Source organism: Cryptomeria japonica, chromosome 4 (assembly GCF_030272615.1).
Source record: "Cryptomeria japonica chromosome 4, Sugi_1.0, whole genome shotgun sequence".
NCBI lineage: Eukaryota > Viridiplantae > Streptophyta > Pinopsida > Cupressales > Cupressaceae > Cryptomeria > Cryptomeria japonica.
Genome location: NC_081408.1, coordinates 362333117 through 362357919, shown reverse-complemented (window position 1 = coordinate 362357919; position 24803 = coordinate 362333117). Strand labels below are relative to the sequence as shown.

The 24803-nt window shown below is 34.6% G+C and overlaps 1 protein-coding gene across 1 annotated transcript; it reads right to left on the bottom strand.

Annotated features, from left to right (window-relative positions):
* Positions 1 to 10530: 10530 nt before the first annotated feature.
* LOC131040998 (uncharacterized) lies at positions 10531 to 12078 on the bottom strand. Its single transcript, XM_057973975.2, has 2 exons — positions 11800 to 12078; positions 10531 to 11458 (listed from the first exon to the last, which is right to left on the bottom strand). Exons 1-2 carry the CDS (start codon positions 12026 to 12028, stop codon positions 11229 to 11231), a joined length of 459 nt encoding a protein of 152 aa, XP_057829958.2. The 5' UTR covers positions 12029 to 12078; the 3' UTR covers positions 10531 to 11228.
* Between the last annotated feature and the right edge of the window lie 12725 nt (positions 12079 to 24803).

Below are 24803 nucleotides of genomic sequence, written 5' to 3'. Positions count from 1 at the left end.
ATGGAGTCAAGACAACTTCCAACAATGATGCCCAGCTCTGATTGAAATATAATGGCAGCCCTTTAGCATCAACGAAGCTCAACATATATCACGAGAAATCGCCCCCAAGGTCTGAAGTTTTCATCAACTACCAAAATCGTGGCCCCTCCAATGGTGGCACCACCTCCCAAATTCACCAAATGTGGCTCAATCAGTCACCAAAGCTTCTTGTAGCTCCCTCTAATGGCAGTGCCCATGTCTGATTGGGCAAACTAACTCTTCAAATCTGCAACTTCAACTCCAACAATGGTGTCAACTTGACACTTGAGCAAAAATTGCCTAGCTGGGAACACCAATCAGCTTCCAAATGATGTCCTCAATCAATCACATCAACAAATAAAATAGTATTATATTGTTGATCAGACCCTTTTAAACTAGTTTTAACCTCAACTTTTCACCACACAAGCAATGTGGGATAAAACATTGCCTCTTTATACTTGCCTGGGAAAATCGATTTGCCTTGGAATAAAGATTTTGACATTAAATAAATGTTTCCAGGCATTAAATAATAATTAAATAATTACCACCAAAGCAAAAACTATTAAATTTCATCACATTTGCATTAAATTTATTCAACTTCATCAAATTTGGGCCAATTGGGGAAAAACGCCCCATGTATGGATAAAAATCCACATTTAAATTCCCAATAACTCATTACAAAATGCACTCGAGGAAAATCAACCCCCATCAAGATAAAATTCATGAATAAAAATTACTTCATTTCGCCCAAAAATCTATACTGGGAGAAAACACACCTTATCGGGATAAAAAATTATGTCAAAATCCCTTTATTTTGCTCATTAAGCCCAAAATTCACCTTTTGGGGAAAATCAATCCCCATCTGGATGATTATCTAGATCAAAAAATCATCATAAGGCACACTTGGGGTAATTTGCCACTCATCAAGATAATTATCCACACTAAAATTCATCAAACTTGCTCACAAAGTGACCTGGGTGAAAATCGACCTCCATCTAGATAGGCAATTTCATCTGCATTAAAGTTCATACTTCAGTCCAAGGAAAAACGTGGGTCATCTGGATGATTTCCAACACTTAGACAAAATTTGGGCCCCTTGGTGGAAAAACGTGGTCCATCAGGACAAATGTCATGACAATTGTAGGTAAATCGCCCTCCATCAGGATTTTGAGTGAGGGAAAATCATGGGTCAACGGAAATTTGCTCAAAACGCCCCTCATCAGGATTTTTGACCCTTAGGCTTCAATTTAATGGATTTTCATCAGGAATTTAATAATTTTCCACACTCAAAAACACCTAGACATGTTAAATTTCATAATTACGCATCGAGACCTAGCCAAATTTATCAAAATTTGAGTGAGAAAATAGGGATTTCATCAGGATAAAGTGCAAATTTGACTTGAATTACCTCTTACGAGCAAGAAAATAACCCCTAAAGAACCTCTTGATGCTCAAGCACAACAATATCACCGACTTGAACACATTTAAACTCAATCACGCTCAAAATTTAGGATCACCTAGACATTTAACATTTACATGCTTGATCCTATTCAAAACTTGAAAACCCTAATAGTACTTAGGTGTGATCGCACTTCAAAACTTGAGACTCAAACACTGAAAACTCAAAAATTGCCATCTAGTCCCAAAACCCTAAACTAACAGGACACAAAAAGTAGGAAAGAGGGGGTCCATGTTTGCAATGGGCGATGTGTGAAAAGGTCACAACAGGTCCTCGGTTGAACAACTTGTAATAGAATTCATTTGTAGTTTGAAGAAACTGGGCATAGAGGTGTTTTTATTTTTTGGTAACAAAGCCAGTGGTTTTGCCATCTACAACATATTGTTAAGGGTCTAATTCATTTGTAGGTTGATGAAGACTTATAGGCCTACTTTTTAAGTTGTAAAGCTAGACTTCAAATTGTTTGCATATTTGATTAACATCAATAATATATTGGAATAGATGCAATTTATTTGTAGATTCAAGAATTTAAAGCAGATTTCATTTGGAGGTTGAACCTTGAAATAGGCCTATTTTGTAAGTTGAATAACTTGGCTCGGAGTTGTTTCCAAATTTACTTAGGGAAAAACTTGAATAATGCTTTAGTGTCAATGATTGTATTTGCAAAATGTAAATGAAGGATATTAAGCATTGAGCTTTAACAGCTAAAAGAGGACTTATGTCCTGCAAACGACTATTTTGTTAAACTTGGGACAGAAATGAAGACAAGAAAAGCACTATACGAGATTAAAAAAGGCTCTATTTTCAATTGTGGCAACTAATTTTCGATGTCATCAAGCAAACAGGTTGAGCCATATAACCTAAAACTCTATTTTCTACAGTACAATTATACACATACATCCACCGACTAACTCCAACTCAGTGAGGAAAGAATCTTCCCTGTTCCGGATCGGAAAACCATACAATTCTCTTTTGGGATGGATGGCTTAAAAGTATTGGGTTGTTTACATAGGATCAGATTCCATACATAAACAATTCAATCTATGATTATGATAGAACAATTGTTTAATCTATTATAAACAACGTATCAGTCAATACTTGTCAGAGACCCTGCCTTCTAATAGACTGTTGGGGGAGCCTGTATTTGGGCAGGCCTTGGCCATTGATCATTACATTTCCCCTTTTGCTCGGCCTTGAAGGCACTACAGGTCCCTTGGAAAGAACAGTGTAAATAAGAGTTTCACCTTTTTTCAGCATCGCCCCAAGTTTGATCCTCCTTAAGTTTGGTCTCTAATTCATTGGTCTTGTTCTTCGTGGCATTGAATGCAGAGGAGCTCCACGATTTCATCTCAGGTGCCTTGTCACAAGGCAACCCAGTTTGGGAATTCGGGGCAAGGGTGCCTCCATTGGCCATAACCAGATTGAGATTGGGATTGAAGGCAGATGGGTTTTGTCGGGTGATAAACAAGGCATCGTTTTCCAGATCCTTGATGCGTTATGTAGCAAACAAACAGACTAAAGAGAGTCGCCAATTAATCTGATTCTTTTGCCCTAAACCCACCCACACCCACACCAAACATGGCAATGTATTTCTTGTGCCAGGAAAGCTCCTATGTTTCTACCTGCATGTTCCGTCGACAGAAGCACACAAGCGCACAGGATGACATCTTTCCGACAAAAATATGACCTTTTCGGGGGCAAAAGCTCCCACTTAGAGCCCATCGGCTAAATATTTTAATATTGGCATTTTAATTTCCTTTTCTCGCTTTATACCGAGCCTTCAAAAAATTTAATGTGTAAATAGAGCTTCATATTAACTTTAATATTTTATAAATGCAATTACTGACCATTGCAATGGTATATTTAAATCATTATTTAAAATTACTTACATAATTATTTCTTCGCCATCATTTGTCAAAAATATTGTTTTGTTCCACCTCGAGAAAATTTAAATAACAACATGATTTAAATACAAATCAAACTTAAACTTATCACATAATATTATGATGTATGTTGTAGACCCGACTTTAAAAAAAAATCATTTTTGAACTTGACCTCGAAATCATCACCAAACTGACACTGTATGCATCCAAGGCCAAAACATGAAGTGAGTCACCATCAGATTTTGATTTTTAACACCTTTTTCTGAAGGCAAAATCTGGCTACATTGCACTTGGAATTGCATTACAAAACTTATCAAACTTGATTGCGAGGCCATGAAATTGAATAGGCATGCTAACATATGACACAAAAGTATGACTGCCAAGCAGCTTTGCGTAACACTTCCTAAGTTGCAAGATTTTAATATTTAAAGGTGGGCTCCAAGGTAGATACAACAAAATGCAGATATCAAATCTCTCTAAACTTTGACAGATTTGGGCATTGAAAACTTATCAAATCAAGTCCTGAGATTATGAAACTGAGTAGAAACAATCTGTATATCACCTGAGTATGGATGCCATGGGGCATCTCATTACACTCAATAGATTACAATATACTACTGGTCAAACATGAGCATTCAGGCATATTCAACAAAGTGCAAAGACTAAAATCTTATCAAACCTCGCCGACTTAGGGCATAGAAATCTTATCAGATCTAATCCTGGGGATGTAAAACAAAGCAAGTGTCCTTACATATGTGACATGAGAATGACCACCGAGTGGTACTTCATGACTATCAACTACCTTCAAATTATCACTCTCCAAAGTAGGCTATTCATGAAGATTTGACAAGGTGATCTGCTCTTCCCCACAAATGATTTGTTCTTTCCTCTTATATCTTTACATTTGAGGGAGACAACTCTTCACGGCATGCCTCTTGAACTTCCATTAAACTTAATTAACTTGTGATTATATATATTATATTTTATTTCATTATTATTATTTTTATTTTAATCTTATTATTATTATTTATTATTAAATCATATTTCATAAAAGAGACATTACAGTCCACCCCACCCAAGATTGCTTGACCTCAAGCAATGTCAGTTCTTATGAATTGAATCATGAAGATTCCCAAACCAGCCCTTGAAGATTCATACTCATTAAATTTGGTTAACCCAGCATTTGCACAATATGTTGGATATCTCTCTGCGTTAAAGCAAGGGTGATCTTAACATATACTAAGATAAGAATTAGAAGCATGAAACACATCTATGACCTCAAATGCAATTCATCTCTTTTTCGTTTACTCTAGTTATTCTCATATCTAAAACATATCAAGTATATGAACCAAACACAAAGCAAACACATAAAAACACGAAGTATACATATGAATATATGCTGATATGAAGTATACACATGAATATGCAGACACGAAGCATACGCATAAATACTTGAAGTATACACATTAATATATGCAACACAAAGTATACATTACATGTGTTATTAGATCCCTTCTTTTTTTAGAGCTAGAAAGTAGGCCTAACTCCAATCTTGTTGCTCATAATCTATTTTGAGCCAAAAAGTAGGCCTAACCCCAATCTTGTTGCTCATAATCTATTTTGAGCCAAAAAGTAGGCCTAACCCCATCCGTATGCCCATGATCCATTTTGCGCCAGAAAGTGGGGCCTAACCCTATCCTTCTGCCCATAATCAATTTTGAACCAAAAATGGGCCTAACCCCATCCTTCTGCCTATAATCCATTTAGAGCCAAAAAGTGGACCTAACCCCATCTTGATGCTCATCCCCATCATGCTGCTCATAAGCCATTTGAAGCCAAAAAAGTGGGCCTAACTCCACCTTTATATCTACCACAAATCAGATCACAAACTCCTTATAAGTCTCCTATAAACTCTTCAAAAAAAAATCAGCACCAACTTCCCAAAAAAATTCTGCTATAATAATGATCACAAAACAGCCACCACCTAATCCTTTTAAAATCTGCTACAAACTCCTCTCAATCTGCTATCAATATGTTGTTTATGATCTCTTGAATCTGTTCCTCCACTTGGTGTGTATCCCTTTATATTCTCTCAAACACAACACACTACAAACACTCTTCCAATCTTTCTACAATGGTTGTTTATATCTTCGTATCTCTATGAAAGGATGTCTCTTTGAATGGTTATATTATTTTATTATTCCAAATTTCCAATAATTACACCCCTTGAAAAAAGCATTACTAACAAATCGCAGCTTTTTGAGATTACGCTAAACCGCACCTCTTTATAAATCGTATCTTCTTAACTGATTTGACTTCAATCACACTTCAAAAGATCATTTTGTCTTATTAAATAGAGATCGCTCCATGGTACAAGTCGGCCTCTTCTTAAAAACTTTTTACTATCAATCGCTGTCTTCATTAATCATTTGTTGTCTTTAATTTCTCATTGTCTTAACCGTTATTTTAAATGAGGTTGCTGCCTTAACAAATATAATCGCTGCCATTCATAATCCGAAAATTGTCTTCAGAACTTAATACATGTCATACCTAATCATCATCTGATTCGCTGCAAACTGATGCATAATTAACGGTTCCCGATCACAATCTGTTTGATTAACTAATTGAAATTCATCACAAAATTGATGCAATAGTTAAGACTTCCTGGTCACAATCTGTTTGCTGATCTCTGTCATCTTGTTGTTTAATATAAGCAATGTAAAATACTTAACCTGCATACGGAGTTCACCTTCAAGATCAAAATTAGATCATACATTTCTATGACATCAATGATTTTGGAGCCGGCCAAATTGAGTTTGCCTCACGCTGCCATGAATATACAAGACTTCAATGTTCCATCACCGTTGGGGACAGCGGGGGACGGGGGTGGGGTGGTGATGCTGATATAGTTAAAGTACTTGAAAAACTAGTTGTGAAAATTGCTAAAATTATAAAATAGCAAAATTTGAAATACTAAATCTAAATACGAAGATTTATAAGTTTTTTCTCTTCAGCTAGCTGGTAAAAAAAAATCAGAATTAGAAATGTGAATGAAATCAGTAGTTTTAGTGGTTTTGTATTGCATTGGGGGAAGGGGTGGGGCCCACATCAAATTAGGGTTACCCCCCAACCCCAAAAATCGCTCAAAATTTTATAAAAAAAAAATTCAATTGTTTTTTGACATGTTCGAACGAGAGACTCCTGCAAGTCTCCCCACCCCTCGAGAGACACGGAGACGTCTCTGCGTCTCCAGCGGAGCACCAATGGCGATGGCGGGAGACGCCACATCCCCATCTCCCCGTCTCAGAGAATTGGGCCTGAGGGGGGGAACGTGTTTCCATGAAACACTGCAAATCTTTGATTTATCATTAATTCGTTGTTCATAATGATGATCGTTGCTATCTTTGACTGATTTGTTATGTTCCCTCAGGCTGGCAGGAACGGTGCTTTAATAACATTTGTAATGTCCCATAATTGGGGTTGATCAATTCTTGTATAATGCACAGGTCAGCTATCTGCCTTATATCAACCTGATCTGCTGTTTATACCTAGATTATAGATACATATTAGTGTATGAGAAATTATTTTCATTCTCCTGTATGTAAATTAGATATGTTAGAATTGCTGATACTGCTGTATGTAATGCATATATGTTTATATCTAAATCTTTTGCTCCTCCTGCCCATCTTATATCTTTACATTTGAGAGAGACACAACTCTTCATGGCATGCCTCTTGACCTTCCATTAAACTTAATTAACTTGTGATTATATTATATTTTATTTTATTATCATTATTTTTATTTTTATTTTAATCTTATTATTATTATTTATTATTAAATCCTATTTCAGAAAGGGACATTACAATTTGAGGCTAACAAGACAAGACATGTAATATCCTCACAGTCCCAGTGTTCCAGGCTATTCTTCTGAATTCATGAAACAACAGATATGATTGATTTATCACCCCTGTAGTAAAATAAGCATCTATTGTTTTTCTTGCCAAGAATGCGCATTGATGCAAATCAAAACTGAAGTCATCCAAGGAAGCTTGTATGTAAACCGTTTTTTGTACAAAAGAGACATACAACATATTTTGTTTGATAGTTACCAAAAGTGGAAAAAAATCCTCTGAATGTCCTATTATGTTTATCAGGTATGGTGTACCATGCAACAAGTGTAAATGATTATGCAAAGCACAATTATAGAACACATGTAGCCAACCATTTCACTCTTGCCATTTAAAACTACAAGCACCTAAGCAATGTTGAAGGAATTTACTTGTGCCTCTTAAAAATGAAGTCTCATAAGAAAGGATAACAAATCATATCCCTAGAATGATGCATCTCAATTCTGCATATTAGTCTATGGAACAGGAGTCGACAATGATGCAGTAGTTGGGCTCTTTATAGGGCAACGTGGCAATGATGTAGCCAGAAATGAACTATAACTGAAGCATAATCGACTTCTTTGATTCAAGCCTTATTGAAAAATGTCAAGTTTCAGCACGTTATTAGAAACCTATATTCTTCACAAACCTACATATATATAATGTTTGGTGCTCTATGAGCCAACAACCGATGAGGTAGGGCCAAACCTTATGCCTGGTATGCAGAGGATAATGTATTGGGATTTTAGATTTGTAGGGTTCGGATGATCCTCCTGCAATTAAGCATAATTCTAGTGGCTTTGCATTGTTTGTAAATGCCTGGATCCTGGGGACCTGTATGTACCAGCCAATACAAGATTTTCCAGAATTTCGCTTGAACATCAGGTGTTTTACAAGCATTGGTAGCACTTAAGCAGCTGAAAATCAACATAGTCAGTTCTAATTCAACCTAATCACCTCAAACGGAAAGTAAAGGAACCTTCTTTACACACTATAGAATACCTCGAACCTAAAATTGTAAGTACAACCCTAAAGAATGTACATTATTCCAGTTAGCCTATCCTTATGGGAGAACATGGTTTGAGTTCAATTCTTTCTACAGCCAAAATTTAAGCACATCAGATTGGAGGTTTTGTGAGCAAAGTAAGAATTGTGTCTGGATACTGATAAACTGATGTGCTGAAAAATTGACTGTAGAAAGAATTGAACTCTGCAGCAAGAACAAAATGACTAAATTACTTCTAGATACCTGCAAAATAGAACAAACATAAATGAAATTGTTTTTGGGTGGTGCAAGATTGTTCTTACACCTTGACTACTACTACATAAACCTAAGTAAACAAATAACTCAAGTAAGCTTAATCTATGGTGAAAAAATGCATAACTACAGCCAAAAAGTCACTACCAAGCTCTAGCATTACTATAAACCTCCTCATTCAACCTCGTTCCTTGGTAGAGTCCACCCAATCCTCTCCCTTAAGTTAAGACCTACTCATCAAGATAGTTGTTTTAACTTATAGTTCTAATGATGCTTCAAAATTTAGAGATGCACAGTTCATACTCAAATACAAACTCAGTTTAGAAACGTAGAGAAATGAAACACTTATCTCTAAAAAGCAGCAATAGATGTCAATCTAATTTAGATCTTTAAACAACAGATTTGAGCAAACTTAGCTGCCAAAATACAAAATTGTGCAATAGAAACCCTGTAGACCTTATGTGGAATAGAGAAACAGTGTTCTAGTTGGTATTTTTTCTCTTTTCAAAGTGCACAATCCAGGATCAGACATTATATATCATTAAGCTACTCAACCCAATCCCAAGTTTTCAGGGCACCGTAATTATTTTCAATTCAAGCCCAACACCAGGTGTGATTTAGTCTGAAATGATCTGCTGATCAGTTAATCACTACAAGTGCCAATTACAGAGAAAGAATGGGATTTAAATGTTTCCAGAGTAATCTCGTAACATAGATCCAGATAGATATTTTACATATGGTATGAAAGGGATCCCCTCAAATCTTTAGGAATCTGGCAAATTTTTACTTTGACATTAAACTTTCTTTCTGTACTGCAAATTGTTAAAATAAGTCACCCTATTGGATGAACTTTAAAAGCAATGCAATCTTGTAGAAGTCTTCCAGCTACTCAGTATCACGTAGAAGTTCACTATGAATCTTGTAACTTCTTTCTACTTTTGAATCATGCATTATGATGGGTTTCATTGTTTTTACTTGTTTTTGTCCTGGATATTTACGACGTGTAAACTTTGCAGTATGATTTGTCAAAAATATTGTCCTTTATTACATAGTTGTGGCTGATGCATGTCTTTCTTCTTGCAGCTGTGAATTTCCTGTTTGGAAAATTTCCCTCTCCTGACTGATTTGGTGAGACTGTGCTTCATGTATAAAAAGTCCAATCATATTGGGTCCAGCTTACAGTTGTGACTTCTAGTTTCTTTTCCTACTTTCAATCCCAATGTTTTAGTACCCCCTGGATATCTTGCTACAAGAAATTGAAGTTCAACACTTCCCTGTATTTTAGTAACACGGTAGACTTAATTGCAAGCTTTGCAATGGTTAAATTTCCATATAATACATTGAGCTAGGGGATACTGTCCTTGATTTTAGTAATACACGAGACTTAATTGCAGCTTTTTAACTGATTAGATTCTTGTATAATACATTAGCTAGGGGTTATCTTTGAGGCTATCAACACAAAGTATGTAATATCTCAAGATGAAATAACAGCTACGATTGATTGCCCACCCTTGTACTAAATAAGCATCTATTGTTTTTCACAATATAGCCTAGAGCAGACTTTAATACAGCCATGAAAAAAATTTGATGCAAGTCAGAGCTGAAGCCATCCAAGAAACATTGAAAGTAAACTGGTCTTTGTGCAAAAGAGACATGCATCAGAGCCTGTTTGATAGTTCGCAACGGTGGAAAAACTTCCTCCAAAAGTTCTATTGCATTTATCAGAAGTATGGTATGCTGTGGCAACAAGAGTCAACAATTTTGCAAAACATAACGAAAGAACACATGTAGCCAGCCATTTCAGTATACTGCCATTAAACTGCAAGATCTAAGCAATATTAAAGGAATTTAGTTGTACCTTTAAAAATGAAATCCAACAAAAATGGATATTTAACCCCATTCCCTAGAATTATATATCTCAATTCTGATTCCTGAATGTCAGTCTATGGAACAAAAATTGGCAAGACTCTAATTGTGCCTCTTTGTAGGTAGCACGGCAATGATGTAATACCAGAACGACAACTATGACTCTAAAGCATGGTTAATTGAAGCCTTATTACAAAATTTCATGTTTCAGTACATTATTACAAATCTATATTCTTTAACAAACCTAAATGTACACAGTGGTCAGTGCTCTGTCAGCTAACACCCAATCAAGTAGTAAAAACCCTTGTGCCTGGTATACGGAGGTAAATCTATTGGGATTTTACATTTTGCAAGGTTGGGATGGTTCCTCCTGCAATTAAGCATAATTCCTGTGACTTTGCAATTGCCTGGGTCTTGTAGACCTGTATATACCATTTAATACGAAATTTCCTACAATCCAGCTCTGAAATCAGGTGTCCTATAAGCAATGGTAGCATTTAAGCAGCCCAAAATCAACATAGCTGTTTAACTCGAGCTAATCACCTCAAACCGCGAGTAAATAAACCTAAATCCTAGAAGACCTCCAACCTAAATCTGCAAGTACATCCCTAAAGAGTATCCATTATTTCAGTATGCCAATCCGTATGTGAGAAAATAGTTTGATTCTCTCTATTTCTATTTTTACTTGGGAATACCATAAACGTATTTTTTAATTCCCTTGACCGTATTGAGAAGGCATATATGGTGCCATCAATAGAAACCAACCCTATCTACTGCAATATGCAACTCTAATATCACTAAATCTTGTATGTATTTTCACAACTGTGATGTAAAAAATGCAAGTCTAGTAAAAAAAGCTAAAAAAGGGTTCCGCCATCATCGTATGAGACATGGCGCCCGCGTCGGCAGGGAGTTGCCTTTTCATCATATTCTCCACAGCAGCTCCATCTCTTCTTCCAGTTGCTCTTACCAGTGTTGGGTCTGTTTCTTTTGTCGTTCCATTTGTAAACAATCACTCCACTTTCATCTGTCCATTCGCCATCAATTCCCTGATGTGGAGGAGCCAATGAAAACAAGCCTCTGTCACCTGAGAAGAAGCAACACTTGCTTATTTACAGTTACAATGAATGTAAATGAGGTTTCCACAGTCGACAGATTGATGAGGAGATTCTTAAAATCCTATGTAAATTTAGTTAACATCGATATTTGGGGTCACGCACCTATAATCCATTTAACAAGAAGAAAGCAAACAATAGCAAGATTTTCTGATTGCCGAAAATGTCTTGTAAAGTAGTACTATTTCTGCAATCTTACTATCATTTGCTCTCCAAACATCAATCTAAACTAAATTCACACAAATTTTCTTGAAACTCCTCTTCAATTTACAATATACCCAAAAAAAGAGAAACGAATGTATGGTGCGCCTACCATTCATGTGACCGTGGAAGGAGCAGGCCTCAGGGCTGTTCTCCGTATCTATATAATGCTTACCGCATCTCAGGCGCCGCTTCTCTGCTCTTTGGAATTGCCTACTAATTGAAGCGGATTGGCATATTAGTCTCCTGCCTTTGAGGGCTAATGAATTCCTTGAGGTGCCAGCTGCTGCTGCCTGAAAAGGATTCACAGCAAACTCCAGGGGGAAGCCTCTTAATACCATCTTTCACTACAAGGATATTAGCTATGCATGGGATGTAAGGTTCCTATAATTTATCATTTAAACTATTTGAAGAATACATAAATGAAAGAAAATTATTAGTTTTGTTTGTTTACCCTTTTACTTTATTTTTTCAATCTAGAATTTGAACAACATAAGTTAACATTAAGAAAATGATAGATATGCTTTGAATTTTAAAGTAAAAAGAGAGAAAAAAAAAATTTAAATATAAAATAAGAAGATAACATAGGTATAAAATTTGAAGTTTGTATTAGAGTCTAGAATCTATATGATCTCTAACTTTTGGCTTTAGTCACTTTAGAAAATTAATGTGGGTGGTAGTATCTTATATCGTGCAATGGAGTATGTATGTTTGTGATGGTATTTTTCAATTGCTCTGGTTATTGTATGGTTACATGTTATCTTTGTAATTATGTTTAAAATTTTGATATCTAAGTAGGCTAGTGTCATAGGCACCTTTTGGGCCTTCAAGCTTTGGCATGTTGAGATTGAGAAGACAATGCATAGTCAAAATCTGATCTTTTAGGTAGAGTACATCTTCTTATAAGCCTTTGCAACCAAAAGATGAGAAATTAATGGTGAAGATGAAGCCAAGATTGATGACACTGTACTTGATACTAACATGGAGATTTAGAATAGACCTAATGAGGAGGATAGTCCAAAGAGTTTAGAGGCATAAGAAGACAAACTTCATGCCCTACTCTTAAGGAAGTCCATTATACAATGAGTGCAACTTGACAAGTATAAACCACCTAATTTTAGATCCATTTTTCATTTGTTTACTAGTGATAATGAACCCATAATAGTGAAGGAGATAATGAGGTCTACAATTAGTAATTCCTAGAAGAAGGTTATGAATTCAAGGAGGTGATTGTTTTGGAAGAGAAATATACATGGGACTTGGTGAAGCTTCGTAAGGAATCAAAATAAAAGATATGTTGATTGCATTGAGGTTTTCAAGAAGAAATACAATTTAGGGGGCAAAGTTAAGAAGTACAAACCAAGGGTTATGGCTAAGAACTATTTTGAACTTGAGGGGATTTGTTACACTAATATTTTTGTTGTGAAGTTGGCATGTATTAGAATCTTGCTATATATTTCTACTAAATTTGACCTTGAGGTCGAACATATGGATGTAAAAACGACTCTAGCTTTGAAGAATTGAGGAGTATGTCTACATGACATAGCTTGAGCACTTTAAAGTGAAAGGTGTTTTGCAAATTGAAGAATTATTTCTAGAATATTAAATGGTTTCCTTAAAATTGTAGTATTAGAAGTTTGACACATATCTTGAAGTTAGGGTATGTTAGAGCTAAGTTAAATCATTGTGTTTACTTTAAATGGGATGATTCAATCACTTTACTATTGTTTGTTTATATGTTGATGGCATGCTCTTTAGTGACCATAAGGATGTGACAAGGGTTGTCCAATCTTAGCTTTCAACACTATTTGGTATGGACTTAGTGGTAGTTAAGGTCATGTTAGGGATAGATATTAGAAGAGAGATACTAAAAAGAAAACCTTAGATCATCAACCAAAAAAGTATGTGAACTCTAACTTGCAACAATTCAAGATGCTAGATTGCAAACCAGATGGTCTTACCATTCTTGTGGAACCAAAGTTTTGTGTTGATCAATTCCCTTCAACACTAAATGAGATAGAGGTTGTGAGACATGTCCCCTATGTTATTATAGTTAGCAGTCTTATATATGTTACAATTTGTGTCAGACCAAATATTGCTCATGTAATGGGAATTCCAAACAAGTATGTGGCCAATCTAGACAAGAAACATTAGATTGCAATAAAGAGGGTGTTCATTTATCTTAGAATCATATTAGAGTATTCAATTCGCGACTAGAGAGGACATGCTTTTGCAAGGGTAATAGATATAGGGATTCACAAATTTTGATTGGGTTTGTGATGTGGATATATGGAGGTCTACCAATGAGCATGCATTTGTATGAGAAAATGAAAGCAGGTGGGTTTTCTTTTTACTACAAAGGTAGAGTACATGACATCCACTCATGCTTGTAATGATCCAATTTAGTCTTAGAGATTATGTTTAGACATAACGTTGAAGTTGGATACAATGGTAACTTAATGCAATAATTAGAGTCTATCAACTTGGATAATAAACTTAGATTCCAAGTGTTGACAAAGCACATTTATAGGAGGCGTGGAAGATAATAGGTACATGATAAAAGGTGGATAAAATTAGTCAGTGCTACAAATGCTTTGATAAAGCTTGCAATCATATAGAAGTTCATAAGGTGTAAGATGACTATGGCAATTAGCCACTAGCATTTGATTCACTATGTTGATTATCATTTATGATTCTTTTAATGCACAAAACATGGGATATTATTAATACTAGGGTCCTGGGTGTTCTTATACACCTTGCAAGTCCTAGGTCTAGCTATAATTATTTTATATTTAATAATTTTTTGAAAAATGCATTTACACATAGAAGGCCATCATCTGGATGAAATCTTGGGATTCCATAATTGGCACCCTTTTCCATGTGTCATTGATCTTATGATAGTCATAAGAATTCATTGAAAATGGGGGTTATCAATGAACTATGGCTCATCTTTAATAATTTATTTGTAGTTGTGTAGGAGGTGTATAGGTTTAATTTTGGCCTTATTTTGGAGCACTTGGGAGTTGCACTTGGGTCCCTTGGTCATAGGGTCAAATGGATTAAATAGGAGTTACATTTTAAATATGGTGTGATTTTAGAGTGGTGAACATGGTTTGAATGGGCCACTTAGATTTGATTTTGGTCCATGGTTTTAGAAAGCCACTCTTAGTTTCTTGGTTCTCCTTGGATTTTATACACACATATATAATGGAGATATTATGTTTAGTTTTATGTAGGTTGAAGCTATTAGAATTCCTCGAAATTTAGAGTGTAGACCTCATTAAAGCACATACACCTTGATATTGTATAGTATTATTTTTTTTGTTGATCAATACATTTGGTGTCGTTCTTTTAGAAGCCAAATCATTTCCTTATGAGGGATATGTTAGGGTCCATTTTGTCACATTGTATTTGCAATTGTTATATTTTCTTCTATTTTAATTATATTCTTCCTCTTATTCTAAGTGTTGTTATTATGTCAAAAATCTACTAAAATTTACATAAATAAAAATAATGTGTAAGACATTCTTCATATAGTAAACAAGGATTTGTGGTATACTTATTTCACTTAAAATAAAAAATTATTATACTTAAATTTTAAACTAATATACACGTTCATTTGCTCAAATAACAATTGATTAAGATGGATATAATGAAATTAAATGATTTATATAAACCAATATTCCACTAGGAACAAAAAAAATCTTGTACCATATGCTAAAAATCTTGTACCATATGCTAAGATGTATGGATGAATCATGAATTCAACTCCTTGTAAATAGAATGTAAGGAAATTGAATTATAGTTTTTTTGAATTATGATTGTACTAGGACATACATCTTGTATTTAATTATTTATACAATTATATTCACAATAAAGGATAAAAGGTTTAAAAAGCAACTAATTTATCACACATTATACTAGAGATAGTGAATTGCATATTATGCTCCAAATTTTATCTCTTGAATCCATGCCAAACAATATGGAATGATAAGAATAAATGACAATTTACTTAATTTGAATTTCAACCTTTTTTATTGAAATTTTCACTTCAATTATTATTTGAGAACTTTTTCTTCTTGAAAATAACTCCAATAGATGGGAGCCAGGAGCCAGGAGCCATGAGCTCCAAAGAGCAGTCAAGGTTATAACATTTTGTTAAACATATTTTTGGCATCCATATAAGTATAGACTATTAAATAGGTGCATTACTTATGATATGTTTCATCTAAAGATTGTGATCAATGTTAAAAATCATAATATTCAAATATTTAGATGACAATAATTCAACAAGTATTATTTATTTTAGCCATACAAGAGGAGGAAATATAAGGTTTTTGTTTCTTTCTCAACTAAGCAAAGATCCTTGTACATAATATATATAACATTCATGGATTATCAATGTGAATGAATTTTTCATTGAATCACAAAAGGAAATCAACATAGAAATTTGTGTTCAAAGGATGTTGCTTAGCTCCCTTTGTCAGAACAATAAATAAAGGATTACAACAAAACATATGCTCAAAAAATATTTTTTCTCAATGATAGAAATAAGTGGGTTGGAGGGAGATGGGATAACACAATATGCATGAGGCAATCACCCATGATTGTTCTTCTCACATATGAATTTACTTAGCATACAATTGGCAAGAGCTTACTTTAAGGCACTAATATGCTTGACATAAGCCCTATATTTTTAATAATTTAATATTTTAATATTATATCCTTATATAATGTATTGGCCCACCCTCAAATGAAAATATCTTGTTAGATTAGACATGAATGTAGCAACCAATAATATAGGTTTAATTTATGAGAAGGTAATGACCATGATGTTGTTAACTATAAATTTCTAACATTGTAAAATATTAAATGATGGCTATAGTATAAAGGAGATATACAAACATGCTAATACGCATAAGATCAAATTTGGCATATTTTAGACATGTATATTTTGAGTATATACATTGTGCATAATTGAATACATTTGGCACAATTCAAGATTATGGTACAAGCTATCTACGTAGATTAAATAAGTGACTACAATAAAAGTGTTGTCAATTGTTGATAAAGTATTCTATTTTAGTTAAATCATTTTGGCATTATTTTTAGATAGAGTAGTGGGGCTCTTATAGGGAGCTCTACCCATAAAATAGAAAATATTGCAATGCAAACTATCCTCCAACAAAAATAAAAATATTATATCAACTAATAGAAATTACTTCTAAGTATAAAAAATAAATGTATATTCTATAAACACTAACAGAACCACTACCTACCAACACCCTAGACCGCCAACAAAGAGAGAAGGACCACCACAAACTAGTTACTGAATTTAAAAGGAAAACACAAATTTTAAAAAAGAAAAAGCTAAAAATAATACAACACTCACCACTACTCCCTACCTCCTTCACCCATGACACATTTTAATTCCCCATTAAGCCCTTGTGATTTCCAAACAACATAAGAAATTAAACACCACAGTGAATCTCTTGACATTGATATGATTAACAAATTGAGGATCCATATAAAAGAAATTGTGAATAAGCATCACAAAATATCATTTTCACTGACAACCTCTGTAGAAACCAAAAAATAATGTTCCTCTATTCATCAATCTTCTTTCATAATTAAATATTTTTTAAATTATTTAAATCAACCTACTAACCTTTCCTTTTCCTTTATTAATTAAGTAATTTTATTTTATTTAATTAATTATCTTTGTCATATTTCTTCTAAAGTCCCTTTATAATTAAATCATTTTTATTATTTAATTATCTAATTATTCCTCTATGGTGAAATAAATAAATCTATTTATCCCTCCATTCATCTTTTCTCTCTTCAATCTGGTAAAGAGATAAAACATTTGTTTACTATCACCCCTTGCTCATGAAATTTAATAATCTTAAATTATTTAATTATTTTGTATTTCCACTCACCTCTCCACCCTCTCCACTTTGTGATAGTCATCGCCACTTGTCCTCGATTCCTTTCAATAGATTCTCCACTCTCTCCTTATCTTTGGCAAAGTTTCTCGTACGCAATCTAAGTCGTTCAATCTCTTCTATGTCCAATTTGAACTTGACCATTGATCAAATTCCCTCCAAGTCTATGTATTTGAATCTCTTGCCTCCCATGTCAGGTTAACCACTGTGCTTGAGATTTATTTTTATCATATACTTGTGCTTGCATACTTTTAGGGCAATATTATCAAATTTTCAAAGGAGACTTGAGAGCTGTGGAGATATTTGAGGGAGTTTTTTATTTATGTTTATGCATTTGAAGCTCTATATTCACATTTTTTATGATTTCTATGTTCATTTCCTCTTGTTTACTATGCTTTATGATGTCATTATCATTATATTGGGATTTGATTTGTTTTGATCATGGTATGCTTGAGGATTTGAAGCTTTATGTTCTTTGCTCCAGTATCATGCTCTTCATAGGGTAGACTAGATATTAGCTATGATTCAAAAATATGGTGGTTATTCTAGGATGATCATAGCATTCCCATTTTTTAGTCTACATTTCTAGCATACCAGGTGGGACTCCACATCCCAGATTTGATCTATCTTGTGATTTTTCAATTTGTTTGCAGGTCACTGGCCATGAAACAATGATTTTGGGCTCTCTAAGAACAAAATTGTGCATTTGATGAGATGTGCCTATATTTTGCAGTCTGGCACATGTGATTAGTAGAGTGGCACATCTTCTCTAGAGTGACATTATTGAAGCTCAGTGTGGCATTATTGATGCATTCAGTGGCTCATCTAAAGGTATACTTGATTTTGTGATTTTAAACTTGCATTCTAGATTTTTGCTCTTGGGTTGTCTGTTGTTTCATGTTGAATCACTTTTCTATATGAATTTGGTGCTAATGAGTTTGTGCAACTCTTATTCTACTTGATGAAGACCCCCTCTCGAAACTACTAACAATATTGTTGCATAGCCAAAGTGTGGAAAGAGGTTCTTTCTTGAAACTTCTAATCTATAGTATTGCAAGGTTTCACATTATTTAACATTATCTTTGATTGCTTCATAGATTAAAAAACATCTAAATTTGGTGCTCTAAAATGAACCTTGTCTTTCGTGTCTTGCATACTTGTGCTTTTGTTTAGGGTAGACCCATTGTTATGTGCATATCCTCTCCCCTAACCTTCATAGATCTGGGGTGCACAAGAAATGCGTAACAAGACTCTACTTTTTTTTAGGAGAGGCTTCCTTTGGGATTTCATCACCCCTTGGCCTAACCTCGAGTGGTATTTTGTTTGGATCACTATACAAAAAGGGTGAGAACAAAAATTGTAGTCCAAACCCTAGAATCATGTTGGGAGGTGTCATATCTAGAGGTAGACTTAGAGCCACATAGGGTTTGACTAAAGCCTTAAGTGGCTTGCCACCAAATTTATGTAATGTGGGTATCCCCAAATATTAACGTATAACCCTTGTTAATATATGCCAAAATCCCATACTTGATATTTTAGAGAGTGCAGATCATACCCACTAGATACTATCCATGTACCTCCTACAGTAAAACAAAAATTGCTCGGTTCAAAAGATATTTGAATCTTTGGGTTAAGAGGAAAGGTGTGCTAGTGTTTTTTGAGTGTATGCTACCAAGATCATGCCACTCACTAGTACATTTGGGCATAATTTCCGACGAATAATTTTTGGAAGTCCGACGAAACCACATCGGACTTCCAACCAATTTAATCGTCGAAAACTCATCGTCGATCTTCCCAACGATGCCATTTGCGTTGGACGTCCAACGACGTTATGAACTCTTCCGAATGTGGCTATATTTGCTCCCTCTACCAAAAATTTTGGCAGATTACCATCAGAATTTTGACTGATGTTATGTTTTCTCCTTGACAATTGTCCGACATGGAAGTGACGTCGGATATACAGCATCCTTGTCGGATATTTATTTAGTTATCGTCGGAATTCCGACGGTGTTGGATGATGTGGGTCAGATGGCTTTGTCGTCGATGCATGAAAGCATTGAACAAGTTCTACTTTTAAAAATTGCATAAAACATTTATTATTTATTTGATTTAGTGTTATTTGCAAAAAAGGATTATCAATGATGTTTCCTTTCTCCAAGAATTGTCTAGAATCTTTCCGTCAAATAATATGTAACATCTAATGACTAAATATTTTATTTACAAATGCTTATTTTATTTAATTATCATCTAAGCGTGAATTAAAATTTATATTTGTACGGAAGCAGAACATACAAGTTGAAGACTCATGTGCAAGTAAATTTCGTAAAAGAAAGCAAGCAGGCATTATCTTGAATGACATGGAAACAAGCTCATCAGCTGCTGAGAAGAGAGCAACTGGAGAAAAGCAAAGGAAAGTGTTAAAGGGTGATAAATACATAGAGAGTATGCAATACAAACATACAATGTCTAGAGTGTGTGATGTGACGTCTCTAATTTATGTCCGGAGGGACTAACTGGTTTTGGAGTTCCTATGAAACCAACTGGGCCACGCTTGGAGGAAATCAATGTGTTCATGCAAGGAGCACCTTTTTTCTATTATGAGAATGATACTTTTTCATCGAACGATATTTGGAAGGCAATATCCGAAAATTTCTATAGTGTGGAACCAGAGTTGGCAGACTCGAAGTAATTTTCAACTTTCAGAAGACCAAGAGGTTATGTACACAATCTCCCAATAGAAGGGTGATTTCAAGCATTACCTCTCCCCCCCATGAATATTCAATAAGCACTTCCTCAAACAAAGGACTATTGGCCTCCATGGGATCAAAGAAAAAAATTGAAGCACAGACTCTAGACGATGTGGTGGTGTCCTTCATGAAGAACTCTGCACTATAATTGAAAATTCACAAGGGAAACTACAAGATATTGAACAAAAATACATTCTTGAAAAGTGTGAAGAATGGAACTTGGTTTGGGTGGGGCCAAGTCAGGTGGATCCTCTAGAGGTTGACGAGATAGAAATAATATTAGGATTTGAAAAAGATCACACTCGTGGAACTTCGTGTGCGACTGATCGATTGCGTTGTTTGGGTAATGCATTCCAAATAGATACAGTTGCATACCATTTATCTGTCTTGATTAAAGCCTTTTATCCTAATGACATTAAATTAAAGTAGTTTCTCTTCTATCTGGCATTGGTGGAGAAGAGGTTGCATTGCATCGACCTAAAATACATATTTTCGCAGATACAACACAAGTTAAATGTATCCCAGGTCGATGCAAAGCAACCTCTTCTCCAGAGATTACCAAAAAATAGAAAAAAAGAATTTTAATTTAATGCCATTAGGATAAAAGGCTTTAATCAAGACAGATAAATGGTATGCAACTGTATCTATTTGAAATGCATTACCCAAACAACGCAATCGATCAGTCGCACACGAAGTTCCACGAGTGTGATCTTTTTCAAATCCTAATATGATTTCTATCTCGTCAACCTCTAGAGGAGCCACCTGACCTGGCCCCACCCAAACCAAGTTCCATTCTTTGCACTTTTCAAGAATGTATTTATGTTCACTATCTTGCAGTTTCTCTCGTGAATTTTCAATTATAGTGCAGAGTTCTTCATGAAGGACACCACCACATTGTCTAGAGTCTATGCTTCAATTTTTTTCTTTGATCCCATGGAGGCCAATAGTCCTTTTTCTGAGGAAGTGCTTCCTGAACAGTCACGGGGGGGAGAGGTAATGCTTGAAATCACCCTTCTATTGGGAGATTGTGTACATAACCTCTTGGTCTTCTGAAAGCTAAAAATTACTTCAAGTCCGCAAACTCTAGTTCCACACTATAGAAATTTTTGGATATTGCCTTCCAAATATCCTTCGGTACAAAAGCATCATTCTCATAATAGAAAAAAGGTTCTCCTTGCATGAACACATTTATTTCCTCCAAGCGTGGCCCAATAGGTTTTGCAGGAACTCCAAAACTAGTTAGTCCCTCCGGACATAAATTAGAGATGTCACATCACACACTCCAGACATTTTTTGTTTGTATTGCACACTCTCTATGTATTTATCACCCTTTAACACTTTCCTCTGCTTTTCTCCAATTGCTCTCTTCTAGGCAATCGATGATCTTGTTTCCATGTCATTCAAGATAATGCCTGCTTGCTTTCTTTTATGAAACTTACTTGTACATGAGTCTTCAGCTTGTATGTTCTGCTTCCATACAGATATAAATTTTAATTCACGCTTAGATGATAATTAAATAAAATAAGCATTTGTAAAGAAAATATTTAGTCATTGGATGTTACATATTATCTGATGGAAAGATCCTAGATCCAATTCTTGGAGAAAGGAAACATCATTGATAAACTTTTTTTCAAATAACACTGAATCAAATAAATTAAAAATGTTTCATGTAATTTTTAAAAGTAGAACTCATGCAATGCTTTCATGCACCGATGGCAAAGCCGTCTGACCCACACCATTATCCATAATAGAATAAATCAATATAATAGATTATTATAAAGAATATATACAAAAATATGAAAGAACATTAAATTACCATTACAAACCCATAAACCATTAAATAGTGAAAATAGATATAAATTTGTAAATGTCTCCCTACAAACACCACAACCATAACCAAAACAAAAAAAAATCTTACCCACAAAAACTAAGTAGCTGGTGAGCTGCAAGTCTACAACATCTCTCAAATGATTGAACCGTTTCTTAATTTTGTTCTTCTGATTAGTCAATGGATTTAGTTGCATGTACAAGTTTTCTATTTGAAGCCTTTTGTTTCCCTATATTTGAGACTTAATAAAATTCTTGTGAGTAGAACGGTGAATGGTGAAGTTTATCACCCAAACAAATCATATGCAAGGGAGACAATCACTTAAGGTCCATCTGATCTTGAGACATTGATGCCCACTTTAGCATGTCACATCTTAAATTGACAAGACTCGTGATTGGGACCCAAAATATGACCCCTCATTTCTTGCCTCATGTGTGAGAAAAAATTCAAACACTTTATGTATGATTAGGTATAAAAGGAAGCCTACCTTGTCATTTGAAGGGGTCTACCTACAATTCAAGTGATCTCTTAATTATAAAATCAATTAAATTCCAAGTGAACAAGCAATCAAGTATTAATCAAGCATTGAAGGAGAATTCAAGTAAAGCACAACATTCATGATCAACAATCTGCATGACATCCTAAAACCTTGTGTGAGGATTCAAGAAAGATTCATCAAGGTATCATGTTCAATTTTAAGCATTTTTAAATTAGATCTAAAGGGATCATTTTAAAGAGGGAGGAAGAGATCTTTTCCTAAAGATGTCTACCTCCAAAAATAGAGGAGATATTTAATAAAGATATCATCTTTTAAATTAAGAAATGGGCAAGAGATTAAGAATACAAACCTTCCATATTGCACACTTCAAGGTATATTCAAACCTATTTGACCTAGGAAATCCCCCATCAACAAACCTATTTTCATCATTTTGTGTGTAGGAAATTGATTCAAGAGTTATGTGTGAAGAATTTGGCAAAGTAAATGATGACAATAAAACTCAAATTTTATCTGTCTTGAAAGCCTTTTATCCTGATGGCATTAAATTAAAGTTCTTTCTCTATTTTCTAGTGGTCTCTGGAGCAGAGGTTGCTTTGCATCGACCTAGGATACATTTAAATTATGTTGTATTTGCGGAAATATGTATCATAGTTCGATGCAATGCAACCTCTGCTCCACCAATAACAGATAGAAGAGAAAGTACTTTAATTCAATGTCATCAAGATAAAATGCTTTCAAGACATATATTAGGTATAAAAGGAATCCTACCCTGTCATTTGAAGGGGTCTACCTACAATTCAAGTGATCTCTTAATTATAAAATCAATTCAATTCCAAGTGAACAAGCAATCAAGCATTCATCAAGCATTGAAGGAGAATTCAAGTTGGTGCAAGTGCATTTGGAAGACCAAAGGACTCAATGAAGCCATTAAAGAAATTTGAAGGTCTGAGGAGTGAAGAGCCAATAAATTATGATGTCTTAAGGTCCATTATTGCCTTTAATGATGAAAATTGTAATAAGTTTGTAATTTGTCCTAAAGGGCCTGATAAGGACCTTAGGACCAACAAAAAGATGTAATAAGAATTTATGGCTTAGGGAGTCTAGAAGAGTTTAGGCAAGTTCAATAAATCATTTCATGACCTTGTGTGTCATCAATTAAGATTTTTTGATCAAATGGTTGATGTAATGCTTTGTACAACAGATAATGTTGGTGTACGGACTGGGACAAGCAATAACAATAAATTTTTGTTTTCTTGAATTTTTTTGGTGTTTTGGCTTATGGTAACTTTTTCTTGAGTGTGTATTCAAATTAATAATGCATTGAAGAGACCTTGAACATCTTATTTTCAGGGAAGATGCACTGATAATCCATTTGTCTCAGACTTTAAACTAGTTGCATTGACTGTTCTAACAGATTTGTGCAATTTGGCATTTGATTTGGTTGATTTACAATGAGAATGGTCATTCCATGTATTTAAAAGGACTATAATTCATGGGATGGAACTCCTATAACATATAAAATAAATTACTAATAGGTTGATGTTCAGTTTGGGTGGAGAATCGGGGTGATCACCAAAACATCGAATGTAAGAGTGGAGAAATTGCTTGCTAAGGAGCAGTAGTAGCAAATCCGCCTTAAGGAGGGGCAAATTTTATGATTGAAAGTGTTTATACATTTCAAATGAAATGTGAATCCATCATCATTTGGATGGTATAGTGTTTGGAAGAGGGGTATATGAGAAACCCTACTTTTAAGGGTTTGTGAGAGGCTAAATAAGGGATTTTGCATCTAAGAAGATTAAAACTTGTAAATAATTGCATTTTCCTTAGTTTTGAATCATATTGGATTATTTTTGAGAGTTTGGGAGTCAGGGAGTTAAAACATTATATACTTCCTTTGTAAAATTGTCATTTTTTAGTCCAAAAACAATGCATAGTTACAGGACAGCATATACTTTCCAAAGAAACCATATGCAATCTTCTTTAATGTTGAAGAGAACACAAATGGGTGTCTGAATATCCAAATTTTTTGTTTAGTTGTTTGGGAAATTTGAGAGAAAACAATTCATTTTCCTCACTGGAGGGCTAATTGGGCAA

Bases quoted from the DNA above. Each gene is read 5' to 3' on its own strand.
- LOC131040998 (XM_057973975.2), bottom strand. From the start codon at position 12,028: ATGGTATTAAGAGGCTTCCCCCTGGAGTTTGCTGTGAATCCTTTTCAG. The intron at 11,459-11,799 runs GTAGGCGCACCA...GCTTCTTCTCAG, and splicing joins CTTCCACGGTCACATGAATG to GTGACAGAGGCTTGTTTTCA.